The 13,823-nt window shown below is 41.5% G+C and overlaps 1 protein-coding gene across 1 annotated transcript; it reads right to left on the bottom strand.

Moving 5' to 3' along the window:
• Window positions 1-1,234: 1,234 nt before the first annotated feature.
• LOC124731265 (exostosin-1-like) lies at window positions 1,235-2,224 on the bottom strand. The gene has a single exon (XM_047248510.1). The coding sequence runs from the start codon at window positions 2,222-2,224 to the stop codon at window positions 1,235-1,237; it is 990 nt and encodes a 329-aa protein (XP_047104466.1).
• Between the last annotated feature and the right edge of the window lie 11,599 nt (window positions 2,225-13,823).

Consider the following 13,823-nt stretch of genomic DNA (forward strand, 5'->3'; position numbering starts at 1 on the left):
ATACTTTTGCGTAATGGAAACAACAGAAAATCAGAAATTCGGACGAGGTTGAAAAATTTACAATTTCTGTAGAAATTTGCTTGCATTTGCTGTTTTTCATGGCAGTCTGAGACAATGGGATGACTGCAAAGGTAGCTGGCCACAGTGCGTTGACTTCCCTAAGTGTGTTGCATTTTCTTTATCGGTAATACACCTTTGGAATCAAACATCACAAGACTTCCGCTTACTACGTTCGTACACAAGATAGTATTTAAAAAAGCGTCTAGAAATGAAATACCTCGTGGAGGAACCTACATTGCGATGTTCTAAGCGAAGAAACAGCGCAAAATTTACGGATATGCGATTACATTACAGCTAAGGTCCTAGAAAAGAATCTATGCTCCGGAATGAACAGTGTTAATTGATGTAGTACACTGTTCAATAGAAATTCTTCAGCGTAGTCTATCTATGTCTATTCAGTTGGACGTAAATTTAAAGTAATAGTTTCATATTCCACACTACAATAACATGAAGCATAATGATGTAAGTGTACAGAGAGCCACTAATCCTTCAGCACCGCAGAAGGCACATCACAACGGTTACAGTGTGCTAGCACGAGTAGATAGCATTACACATGTACTACGATAATAGCTGTCAGATCTAGTGTAAATCATACAAACGGAAGGATGTGCAGTGTGAATAAAATTTTATCGAAACGGCGACGTTGATATATGTTCAATCTCAATATAACAGTTGTCGTCTAAATTTGATCGACGTTTCGTCTATTGTGGCTGCTATATTTTTAGTAATTTACTCATAATAGCGAAAGGGCAGTAAATTTTTGTTGTGGTTGATTAAGATTTAGCACGATTGCAATTGGTTCTACAAATAAAATGACCGATGAGAGCATCTGTTAGGTGGTTCAATGCTATTGTCAGACAGTACCTGTTAACGATGCGGTATAATTTTAGCAAGAGTGAATAAATAAATTAATAAATGGTTACAGTAAATGCGAAGTCAAGCAATATGTTCGAGCGTAAAGACTGATTCACACGTAACCGGCAATTTAGGCTACTGGAGTACGATTTGCGGTATCTATTACACAAGTGTGGGCAGAAACAGAAAATAAATAAAACACGAGCGAATTAATAAGATCCACAGCGTGTCTGTAAATGAGCTCGAAATTTTTTTTTGTAAAATAAGTGAAAAAGAAGAGACGGCAAATCTACTGTTTCGATAAGTGCGACGTCCGCGCTCACCTTTCGTAGTCGGCGTTGTCGTCATCGCAGCGGCCGTCCTTAAGCTCCCGCCAGCTCTTGCCGTGGCGGCACGTCGTTACCATGACGATGTCCCGGTCGTTGTGCAGGTGGTAGAGCGCGTTGCGCGTCTCCGAGCCGATGCCGTGAACGTAGCGCTTGCCCTTGAACGCGAGAAGGAACTTCTTGCGCGTAGGGAAGTTGTTGGCGTGAACGGAGCCCGGCTCGCCGCCGCGCTGCGGGTGGTTCTTGTGGAAGAGTGGGATGGAGACGTCGAATCCGGGTCGCAGGTTGGCCACGGACATGCTCGCCTTGGCCAGGATCGCCTTGCCGGGGTCGAAGCCCAGGTCGTCCTCGGCGTAGTCGGGCCAGGTGCCCGAGTACAGGTTGAAGATGACGTGGTTGAGACCGCCGTTCCAGAGCTTGAGCTTGCGCAGCCGCGAGGGTACGTTGCGCACGAAGTCAACAGACAGAGGGTCGCGGTCCAACGTGTCGATGGCCAGCACGAAGAGGCACGCCTTGCGCGCGTCGGTCGTGTAGTAGCGCGACTCGACGATAGCGTCCAGTACCTTCTGGTAGGAGGGGGCCGGGTTCAGGCCGATGTCTACCTCCATGTAGTCCGCCTGGGGGTACACGAACACTTTGAACTCGCCGCGGCACCGCCCGAAGTCGAAGCAGTTGCTCATGCGGCAGTGGCGGTGCGGCGCCGACGGGTCCGCGTCGGGGCGCGTGCCGATCCCCGACCACCGGAAGTCCGGCGACGTCTCGATCTCGTAGTCGAAGTAATCGCCGGAGAGCCGCGATTCGGCGTACGTTGGCAGGAGGGAACCGTTGCCCGCCGTCCCGCCCGGCGCCGCGGCGGCAACGGCGGCGGCGGCGGCGGCATCTCCGCAGACGCCGTCGCTCTTTAACCGGTAGCCGCCGAAGTAGCAGTAGGCGAGGAAGGCGCACGAGAGCAGGACGAGCAGGTAGCGCTTCTTGGGCTGCATGGTGCGCGCTGGCTAGGGCGCGCCGGCGGGCGCGGGCCGCGCGACAGGTGCTGGCCCGCGGGCGCGTCCGCAGGGCCGCCGCATGTCCGAGCGCGCGCGCCGATACACGCACTGGCGCCGCCTCGCCGCCACCGTCGATATGACGCCACTGTGCGGCGCCGAGCCGCGCACCACGTGCTGCCGCCGGCCGCGCCCGCGCCTGCGCCGACGCGCGCCGCGATCGCCGCCACCACCGGCGGCCGCGACACCACTCCGCGGCAGCGGCACCTTCCGGTGTCTGCATGCCGCGGTATCCGCAACATCTCCGTCTTTACTCCGCGAGCCAAATTACGGCTGCTGGACGCTTGCAGCGTCAGCCTCTTTTCCTGGTGGTAACGCTTTCCTTGATGAAGGATGGAAGCGAACACGGCGAATCGGATACACATAGCCAATCATACTGCTCTTTCGTAATTTCTTATGCCTCGTGAATAAAGTTACTTTGTTTCACTCACAGCGACTGAAACTTCTCTGGTGAGTCCCACCCTAAGCACAGCCACGGAAGCCGGCCGGATTGGCTGAGCGGTTCTAGGTCCTTCAGTCTGGAACCACGCGACCCCTACTGTCGCGGGTTCGAATGCTGCCTCGGGCTTGGATGTGTGACGTCCTTACGTTAGGTACGTTTAAGTAGTTCTAACTTATAGGGGACTGATGACCTCCGATGTTAAGTCCCATAGTGCTCAGAGCTATTTGAACCATTTTGAACAGCCACGGAAATGACGTTACGACACGGAAAAACAGCCAAGCATTTTTAGAAGCCGGATTAATAACTTCACTGCCGCTCGTTTCACTACAAACAGTTTAAGCTGTGCTCTTAGGTCCCAACTTAACCACAACCTTGAAATTGTTATATATCTGGAAGAAAAACGTGATCGCATTGAGCAAATCTGACCATTTACCGTATACTATCAGCTGTTTGGCTACGACCAATGACAACTAGTAGCAATTAGCAGCACTCAAACACTAGAGTCGTTGACTCTGTAAGAGTCTTGGAAATTTGGTTGGTAACGAAAATACAGGTGCTAGGCAAATGAATAGGAACAAAGAAAGCAGAACCCGTTACTACACTACTGGCCATTAAAATTGCTACGTTTTCAACTGGTGAGAGATTTGGGGAATGTGCTCACCAGGGCAGCAGTCGAACATTTTCTGTATCTAGAAAGGCCCGTACAGGACCTGCAACATGCGGTCGAGCATTATCCTGCAGAAATGTAGGGTTTCGCAGGGATCAAATGTAGCGTGGAGCCACGGGTCGTAAAATATCTGAAATGTAACGTCCACTGTTCAAAGTGCCGCCAGTGCGAACAAGAAGTGACCGAGACGTTTAAACAATGGCACCCCATACCAATAAGCACGGTGTTATGCCAGTGTGGCGATGACAAATACACGCTTCCAATGTGCGTTCACCGCGATGTCGCTAAACACGGATGCGACCATCATGATGCTGTAAACAGAACCTGGATTCATCCGAAAAAATGACGTTTTGCCATTCGTGCACCCAGGTTCGTCGTTGAGTACACCATCGCAGGCGCTCCTGTCTGTGATGCAGCGTCAAGGGTACCCGCAGCCATGGTCTCCGAGCTGATAGTCCATGCTGCTGCAAACGTCGTCGAACTGTTCGTGCAGGTGGTTGTTGTCTTGCAAACGTCCCCATCTGCTGACTCAGGGGTCGAGACGTGGCTGCACGATCCGTTACGGCCATGCAGATAAGATACCTGTCATCTCGACTGCTAGTGATACGAGGCCGTTGGGATCCAGCACGGCGTTCCGTATTACCCTCCTGTACCCACCGATTCCACATTCTGCTAACAGTCATTGGGTCTCGACCAACGCGAGCAGCAATGTCGCGATACGATAAACCGCAATCGCGATGGGCTACAATCCGACCTTTATCAAAATCGGAAACGTGATGGTACGCATTTCTCCTCCTTACACGAGGCATCACAACAACGTTTCACCAGGAAATGCCGGTCAACTGCCGTTTGTGTATGAGAAATCTGTTGGAAACGTTCCTCATGTCAGCACGTTGTAGGTGTCGCCACCGGCGCCAACCTTGTGCGAATGCTCTGAAAATCTAATCATTTGCATATCACAGCATCTTCTTCCTGTAGCTTGAATTTAGGGTCTGTAGCACGTCATCTTCGTGGTGTAGCAATTTTAATGGCCAGTGGTGTATATCTAATACGGTGTAAGAGAACCGTTGTCATTTTACACAGATTCCAGTCACCTCGGAATGAATATACACAATTCCTGTATGGTTTTTAAGGGAATGTTATATCATTTCTCCTACAAAAAAATGGTAAGTTCAGGTAATAATGATGGAGAGCGATCACGCCGCATACACCTCTCCTTGCGGTCACGAAACCAGTCCTGGACGATGCGAGTTGTGTGAACACCGACACTGTCGCCTTGTAGCACAGCATCACGACTGGGGAATTAACATTGTACCGCGGAATGGGCCTGACCCTCCAAAATGGTCACATTGGAGAGTAACTAAGGTCCCGATGCAGTACCACGATACGACTAAATTCATCACCTAACCGCCGCACAGTGGGTCAGAATCCCAAAAAGCTGGTCAAAATATAAGTAGTCGTTCAATTTGTACCAAACTTAGTATGTAAGGGTTTACGGAGTTTCTGATTAAGAATATGATATCAAAAAGTGAAAAAAAAACAAAATGGCGGACCCAAGATGGCAGGCTCTATGTACACTACTATCATTTTTTACGTATAAAAGTAATTTTTAGGGAATTATCGAGGTTACTAATGATGACAGAGTTCAAAAAATTTAAAAATGGTGGATCCAAGATGGCGGTCAAAATCTATGTCTTTTTATTTATTTATATTTATATATTTTTATTCATATAAAAGTCCGTATTTAGGGGTTATTGTAGTTAATGCCTAAAAAAATAAACCAAAAAAGTGGAAAACTCGAAGAAAGGACCAAATATAGGTTACAAGATGGTGTAAAATATTACAAAATATTATTTCATTTTAATTACAATTATTTATTTTGTAAATTTTTTATAACTTAATTTACAAGTTTTCATTTTGTTATTCTTTTTCATCTTCTGCTTCAACTGAATCGTCATCATCCTCAAACACTGTTTCCTCATTATCTGCATCTGCATCTGAATCTTCATAGTCTTCCGCCACAGGAACTAAGAGGGCAACGGCTTCTGGCGACAAACTCTTCAGTTTCTTCGGCGAAGATTTGCGTAAGGAAGAAACGTAGGGGTCTGTCGTTGCCAACAATCTCCTGAATACGTCTTAACTCTTGAAAACTTTCGAGAAAAACTCAGGCTAAATTGCTTTATCAACTTATTGGTTGATTCCTGGGCATCCTCCGATAGTTGACCGATGGGTAAAATGGCCGAAGAAATAATGTCTGGACCGTGAATCAACAATCTATGGACTGCTGTTGGCATGTTGTACCAGGGGCATTCTTTCACGTAGTGCCTGGCAGTTGCTAAGGCGTATGCTCGAAACTTTTCAACGTCGATCTGACGTCCGCTCGAAATCGTCTGCAAAATTATATGGAAACGGTGGATTAGTTCTTCGGAAACTCCAGTTATCAGCGCTGATGTTGGAGTGTTTTCAAAAAAACGTCGAGCGGTGTTTCCGTCATTCGTACTGCCAAACCCTTGTTTCGGCATGTCAATTACAATCCCAAGCTGCTCTTTGAAAGCTGTTTGAATGTTGGCTTTCAGTATTGCTGTTTTCTCTTTATCTTCTGCTTTACGTGCCTGCCACTTTTTTGTTTTCATTTGGTATGCCAAATGAATACAACATTCAAAATATCGAATCCAGGCGTGAAGAGTTGATAGTCCGTACTGCAGATAATCGGCGGTAACTTGTTTTTTTTTTTTTTTCAAAACATCGTCAATGTTATTAAACTGGGCAGACGTAGCCTTGCAGAGATAGAACCGTTGCACATATTTCGTGTTGGTGATAGCATTGCACACTTTACCATCTACCATGTCATGCTTAAATTGTATTTAATGGAAATGTCTTTCCCATAAATAACTGTTTCGAATGACTGGAGTTGTTCGATCTGTTTGTCGTAATACGCTTTCTCATTTAAAGACGTTTGCTCTGTTTCCTTTGTAAATTATAACTTCAGTGGTCTGCAAAAGAGGATTGAAGACGGCTTCGGATTAATCCATAAGATCTTGTCTTCTTTAGTTTCTTCATTTACACCTGCAAGTTTCAGTGGGACAAGCGAAGTGAAAAATAAAGTTGCATCTGAAATACTCGAATCTGAAAACTTCATTTTATACATGCTTTGCCCGGAGGTTCCGTCAAAGCCCCACTTACAAATAAGGGCCATTTTAGACATTTCTGAATCACTCATATGTAAAACTCTTAATTAATTGATTCTACTGTCATTTTTGAAGATGACTGAACAATGACATTTTGCAAGTGTCGCTTAAAACGTGGCTCAAAGCCAGAGTCGCGACTAGTCGCAGGATTTGAAGCTTAATTTACAAAGGTAATAATATATACTTGCGTACACAGCGCAAAAGAAAGCGTAATGTCGTGGAATTCGTAATTTATCTCTATTTTTAAGCGCATTTTACGATTTTGTCATTCATTTCCCTGTAGTACGTTAATTGAAATGTAAACGTGCATAATTGATGATTTAATAGTGATATAAGTGTTTTTTCACTAGTACATACCTCCTGGAATACATTCCATATTAAAAGTATTGGTTTCACTTGCACAAAACATAAATAACTTCCTTCAACAACACGACTGTTTTTGTAGCCTGGCCAGCTGCGCGCACGCTAACAATGAACTGCCGCATTTGACCTGAGATATTACCGAACAAATGAACATCCGGTTGTCCGCACAGCCGACATTCAGTTGTCCCAGCATTGCTGCTGCCAACCTGATAGTCCAAAATCATCTTTAAACTTTTTTTTTTTCCTTTTTGGCCACGTTTTCAAGATTCTGGCCCACTGTGCGCCGCCGTGTTTCACTCTTGGGACGTCAACTCGGCCAGAAGTTGAAAACATTGTGAAATATGACTCATCCGACCAAATGACATTCTTTAACTGCTCCCTATACCAGTTCTATAGCTTCGACACCATTTTTTTCCTGCTACTGGCCTCTCCTCACTGACGAGCGGTTTTAGAATTCCAGCTCGCATTTCTTCCTTCGTGGTGTTTTGTAGCTGACAGGGTTCGCGAATGCGACATTCAGTTGAGCAGTAACTTTTGCAGCCGTCGTTCTCCTATTTCTCGTTACAATCTTCGCCACGATCGCTCAACACACAAGCTCGTGCGCGTTTTGGCTTAGCTCACTATGTACGTTCGTTTTCCCTTATGCAGTGTAAACCTTTGGTACCGTGAGTCTTGATGCATCGAACACCTCTGCCGTCTTGGTTACGGAAAAACCCGCACTTGCTCACGTTCGATCTCCCTTAGCTCCAACACAATTCCCTCACAACCACACGGAACACTGTTCTGACCGCCTCTGACGGCGGCAGTGACTTGAAAACCCTGCACCGATGTCGTTCGTGGCCAAACACAAGAGCGGCATTGGCTATCATCTGCATTTATGTTTAAGCACGCATTTATCCCGTTGTTTCCTTGTTTTTCTTCAATCTCTGCATAGTCTTGAAACCCTGATCGAGTGAAAATGCATTGTTATACACAAATTCATGACCTAATAATAAATTTTGTAAATTTATGTGACTCTCAAAATGCCTTACAAACTAATTTAGTAGCTCACAAGCGCAACTAGTAAATGCTTGGCATAGATTTATTTATTTATTTATTCTTCCGTGGGACCAAATTAGGGAGAAGTCTCCATGGTCATGGAACGAGTCAATACATGAAATTATAACACGATATTAGAAACAGATAAAATGAAATATAAAAAAAACATATTCAGGCAACACGTCGTTAGTTTAAATAAAGAAAATCAACAATGTAACACTGGAATTTGCTTAATTTTTTAGCTCTTCCAGGACCTCCTCGACAGAATAGAAGGAGTGAGCCATGAGGAAACTCTTCAGTTTAGACTTAAAAGAGTTTGGGCTACTGCTAAGATTTTTCAGTTTTTGTGGTAGCTTATTGAAAATGGATGCAGCAGAATACTGCACTCCTTTCTGCACAAAAGTCAAGGAAGTGCATTCTACATGCAGATTTGATTTCTGCCTAGTACTAACTGAGTGCTAACTCTTGGGAATAGGCTAATATTGCTAACAACAAACGACATTAAAGAAAATATATACTGTGAGGGCAATGTCAGAATTCCCAGATTTTTGAATAGGGGTCGACAAGACGTTCTCGAACTTACACCACATATAGCTCGAACAGCCCGTTTTTGAGCCAAAAATACCCTTTTTGAATCAGAAGAATTATCCCAAAAAATAATACCATACGACATAAGCGTATGAAAATATGCGGAGTAGACTACTTTTCGTGTTGAAGTGTCACTTATTTCAGATACTGTTCTAATGGTAAATAAAGCAGCATTTAGCTTCTGAACAAGATCCTGGACATGGGCTTTCCACAACAGCTTACTATCTATCCGAACGCCTAGGAACTTAAACTGTTCTGTCTCGCTTATAGTATGCCTATTCTGTCTGATCAAAATATCGGTTCTTGTTGAATTGTGAGTTAGAAACTGTAAAAACTGAGTCTTACTGCGATTTAGCATCAAATTATTTTCCACAAGCCACGAACTTATTTCATGAACTACATTATTTGTTACTGTTTCAATATTACACACAAGATCCTTCACTATCAAGCTGGTGTCATCAGCAAACAGAAATATTTTTGAATCATCTGTAATACTAGAAGGCATATCATTTATATAAATAAGAAACAGCAGTGGCCCCAGCACCGACCCTTGGGGAACGCCCCACTTAACAGTGCCCCATTGGGACTGAACATCACTACCACTCTCAATAATGCGGAGAATTACCCTCTGCTTTCTGTTCTTAAAGTAAGAGGCGAACCAATTGTAAGCTACTCCCCTTACACCATAATGGTCCAACTTCTGCAGTAATATTTTGTGGTCAACACAGTCAAAAGCCTTCGTTAAATCAAAGAAAACACCAAGCGTTCGCAACCTTTTATTTAATCTGTCCAAAACCTCACAGAGAAAAGAGAATATAGCATTTCCAGTTGTTAAACCATTTCTAAAACCAAACTGAACATTTGAAAACAAATTATGTGAATTTAAATGCTCCAGTAACCTTGTATATACAACCTTCTCGATAATCTTAGCAAACACCGACGGCATAGTATAACCTCCCCACAAAAATATAGATAAAAATGAAAAATGTGAAATGGTGCCAAGTGTAAACTCCCCAGAAAAATTAAGGAATGAAAATTAACCAAAAACCACGCAATAATATTAATTAGATAATGAACCATGAACTGAATGTAACATCTGAACAAAAATAATTAAACCTGATAAATTCTATAAGGGCAGCAGCGCTGACCTTCGGCCCTGTGAAATAATTAAACCTGATAAATTTTATAAGGACAGCAGCGCTGACCTTCAGCCCTGTATTCTGAATAACAAAAGCAAAATTCTTACCTCAATAAACTGCATCTATATCTGCTCTTATTTATTGACAGCTTCGTGCATTGCTGGCGTATATTTAATTTTGATTCTTGGAGGAAATGCATAGGAAATATTCTTTAAATTGAAATGAATGTTTTTCTTTAAAAGAGTTACTTGATAAAACATTATTATTGGGGCATTTTTTGAACAAATTAATTACAATTAACATACATTACTAGATGTGCGCAATGCTGCTTCATTACCTTCTACAACAATACTCATCGTCCACCACAATCTTGCCCAGAGTCGCAAGAAGAACACGCCGTCGACGCATGACGACACCTGCTAAGTACAACCGTCCACTCGCTACTACTGTCGACTGACTACTACTACAGACAGAGGACAACTACTCCTGCCGACTCGCTAGGCGCAACTGCTGTCGTCTCGTGCGGTCAAGCGCAGACTAGCAACGATAAATAACTCTCTGGTCAGAGATTCTGTCATGCCTCGCCATCGCTGGTAATGAATACATACGTGTTTCATAACCCTCCACTGGGGGTGGCAAAAATTTGGCAGGGATGGTGAGTCGTTTGGACTTGCCATGAGCAACAAATTTTTGTTAACTAACTAACTTTACAATCACAGAATATACAGATATATAGGTGTAGAACATGAAGTAAATATAGTGCACATGCACCGAATACAGAACATATCAGGTAATGACAAAATATATATACAATGAGTCCAAAACAAATTAACAAATGACATAAGTGCACATGCACTGTAGTTCAGAACATACCAGCAAATCAAAAAAAATGTATAGGTCATGAATACAAATCATGTTAGCAAAAATGATTTTCACTATGTTACAAGAATTAGGATAGGGAAGGGAAGGATTGCATCATGGTTGTAGCACTTTAGGTTGCACGCAGCTGCACTGAAAGTCCATATCTTTCTACAGAAGCACAACACCAAGAGAGACAATCTGAAGTTCTTTTCCCAGAAGTATTAATCAGCGTAGCCAAGACAATGAAATGTCGTAGTAATATTCCATGTTATCTTTTTGGTGGTTCATTAGGTACACCAAACAGTGGGACCATAATAGCATCTCCATCACTCACGGTAGTGCACAGCATGTCGTGTCAACACCACGCTCTTGCAAGGTACACCAACGTAGAATTAGTGCAAAAACCAAATATAGTGCTCCATGATCATGAGGATATACAGAACAAACGGATATTGCAGTAATTCCAGGTAATTAGGTCAGAAGGTGAAGGACATTAAGTCACATACTAGTCTTCATTGAGAATTACACTAATAGTTGGTGGCACTCATTGCCCAGTTATTGAACATTTCTGTACCATGTATGTAGTATTACAGAATAATGTTCATGAGTTGTTTTACAGAGAAAATTTGCACTCATTGCCTAATTATAAACCATCAGAAGTCATCATTGAAAACAGGAGCTAATAAGTGGCATAGTATTACAAAATAATGTTCATGAGTCTTTTTACAGAGAACATTGGCACTCATTGCCTAATTATAAACCATCAGAAGCCATCATTGAAAACAGGAGCTAATAAATGACATAGTATTACAGAATAATGTTCATGAGTCGTTTTACAGAGAACATTGGCACTCATTGCCTAATTACAAACCATCAGAGGTCATCATTGAAAACAGGAGGTAATAAATGACATAGTATTACAGAATAATGTTTATAAATCGTTTTACAGAGAACTTTGGCACTCATTGCCTAATTATAAACCATCAGAATTCATAATTGAAAACAGGAGCTAATAAATAACATAGTATTACAGAACAATGTTCATGAGTCGTTTTACAGAGAACATTGGTACTCATTGCCTAATTACAAAGCATTATATATATATATATATATATATATATATATATATATATATATATATATATATATATATATAAAGCAATGCATTGCATTGGGTAATTACTGAAGAATGAAAATATTTGCTTTTGAGTTGTTGCTGCAAATGAAGATGTGTAACATCATTCGTCATGAGTCAGCTGTAGCAAGATTATGAAACAAGTAGAGTATATGTAATCACATTCATAAATGACACAGGTTTAATGAACAACTGCTTATAGCACATTAATTTCATAAATAATTTCTCCTGCAAAATAAAAAATGGATTATTAAACTGAAAGAAGAAACGCATTTTATGCTGAAAAGTAGTGAACTTCGAATTAACAGGTAGTGAAATGTGTATAAAAAAAATGTGTTCCCTAGCTGTCCTTTCCAAAACCTTCAGTCATCATACTATGCAATATAACACATACTGTCAAAACGAACTACAACAAATACTTAAATAACTACATAGCATCTCTTAACTAACAGCAAATTTAAAAACTTCATCATTATTTTCATCTGCAAAGAAAAACTTCATTATCCATATCACCATAACTTCATTATTATCATCACCTGTAAAGAAAAACTTCATTATCCATAGTAGCATACTCTTCATCATTATTCATGACCATTCATTATGATCTGCAAAAAAAGTCACTTCCATATTCATTATACAACTATTTATTATTTCTAGCATATTTCATCACTAAAACGAAGATGTGTAGTTCTGTCTGACAGCCTGCATCAATCGCCTTGTATTCTGAAAGAAAAAATTAGTTAAGACTGCTATTCTACGATGTGTATAGTATATTCTTGTTAATGCTTGTTAATCCTGATCCATTTACTCTTCCTCATGAGGTATTGCATCCTCTTTCGTTCATTCCGAAGGTGAAATTCCCCATTCTGTTTAATTTATTTCGTTTATACGTTATTTCTTTCTGAAAATGATGAACAAAGATTAATGTCTTGCATTTAAATCATATACTCATTAAATAAAAACTGGTTTATAGTAACATAATTCAGCATACAGCATAACATGACAGAAAACGTAATATGTCAAAAACATAGATAGTGTTCAGAGGCAAAAATGTACCCATTGTATCACAATGTAGCAGCAAAAAAAAGAAGAAGTAAAGTAGTCACGATGTTGAGATATCATAAGGCAAAATGTCAAAGTCAACGGTGTTTGCTATATCTTAACTATTTCATAGTGCATACAAGCAAAACAGGAAAACAATCGTACATACATAAAAAATGATGACAAGAAATGTGACTTTCTTTGTGTTCAGCTTGTATGTTGTGTAGTTAATAGAGGCGAGAATTAAAGACTTTAATGGAGAGAGAATTTAATAAAATTAATATGTCACTAGATAAAATTGCATAATTATTCATAAGATACGTAAGTTTATCTGGAAAAATGTGCACGGTCTGATGTGTAACGACAAGAAGAGCGACCGGCTAACTTTACCTTGCCGGGCACTTGCCAAGAAAAATACGACAATCATCAGTAAGTACTCACATAAATTTAATTCCATAAATGGTCATAAAATGTGTAAGTTCATCTGGAAAAATGTGCACGGTCTAATGTGTAACGACAAGAAAAGCGACCTGCGAATCTTACTTTGCCAGGCACTTGCCAAGAAAAAATACGATAAACATCAGTAACTCTTCATGTGAATATAATTGCATAAGTGGTCATAAAAAAATTAGGAAATGGCATTACAGTGTGATAAATCATAAAGTATGTTCATTCAATAAAGGGTTTGATGTTAGAGACTTGGTGATTGCCCTTGCTTTTTCTGGTTCTCAAAGTTTCGACGTGTACTACATTGGGGTGAGGAATGCTGCGAATCCGATATGGACCTGCGTATAGAAGCTCAAATTTACTGCATTTACTCTTTCCTTTGTTGGATAAATAGTGTGTACGTACTAATATCTTCTGTCCAATATGAAATTCACGGCGTGTACACACCTGTTTTTGCTGTCTTCTCCGGCCTCTGCGGCACGTTTGATGTTGTTCGCCGCAATGTCAACTATTTCATGGTGTCGTAGTCGACGAGATGTAGGAAATGTTACTAATTCTTTAATATTGTTAGGTGGTTCAACATTTTTCCGTATAACAGACGGAGATAGCATAGTGTATTCATTTGGTATG

The sequence above is a fragment of the Schistocerca piceifrons genome, chromosome 1, assembly GCF_021461385.2.
Source record: "Schistocerca piceifrons isolate TAMUIC-IGC-003096 chromosome 1, iqSchPice1.1, whole genome shotgun sequence".
In the NCBI taxonomy this organism is placed as follows: domain Eukaryota; kingdom Metazoa; phylum Arthropoda; class Insecta; order Orthoptera; family Acrididae; genus Schistocerca; species Schistocerca piceifrons.

Bases quoted from the DNA above. Each gene is read 5' to 3' on its own strand.
- LOC124731265 (XM_047248510.1), bottom strand. From the start codon at position 2,224: ATGCAGCCCAAGAAGCGCTACCTGCTCGTCCTGCTCTCGTGCGCCTTC.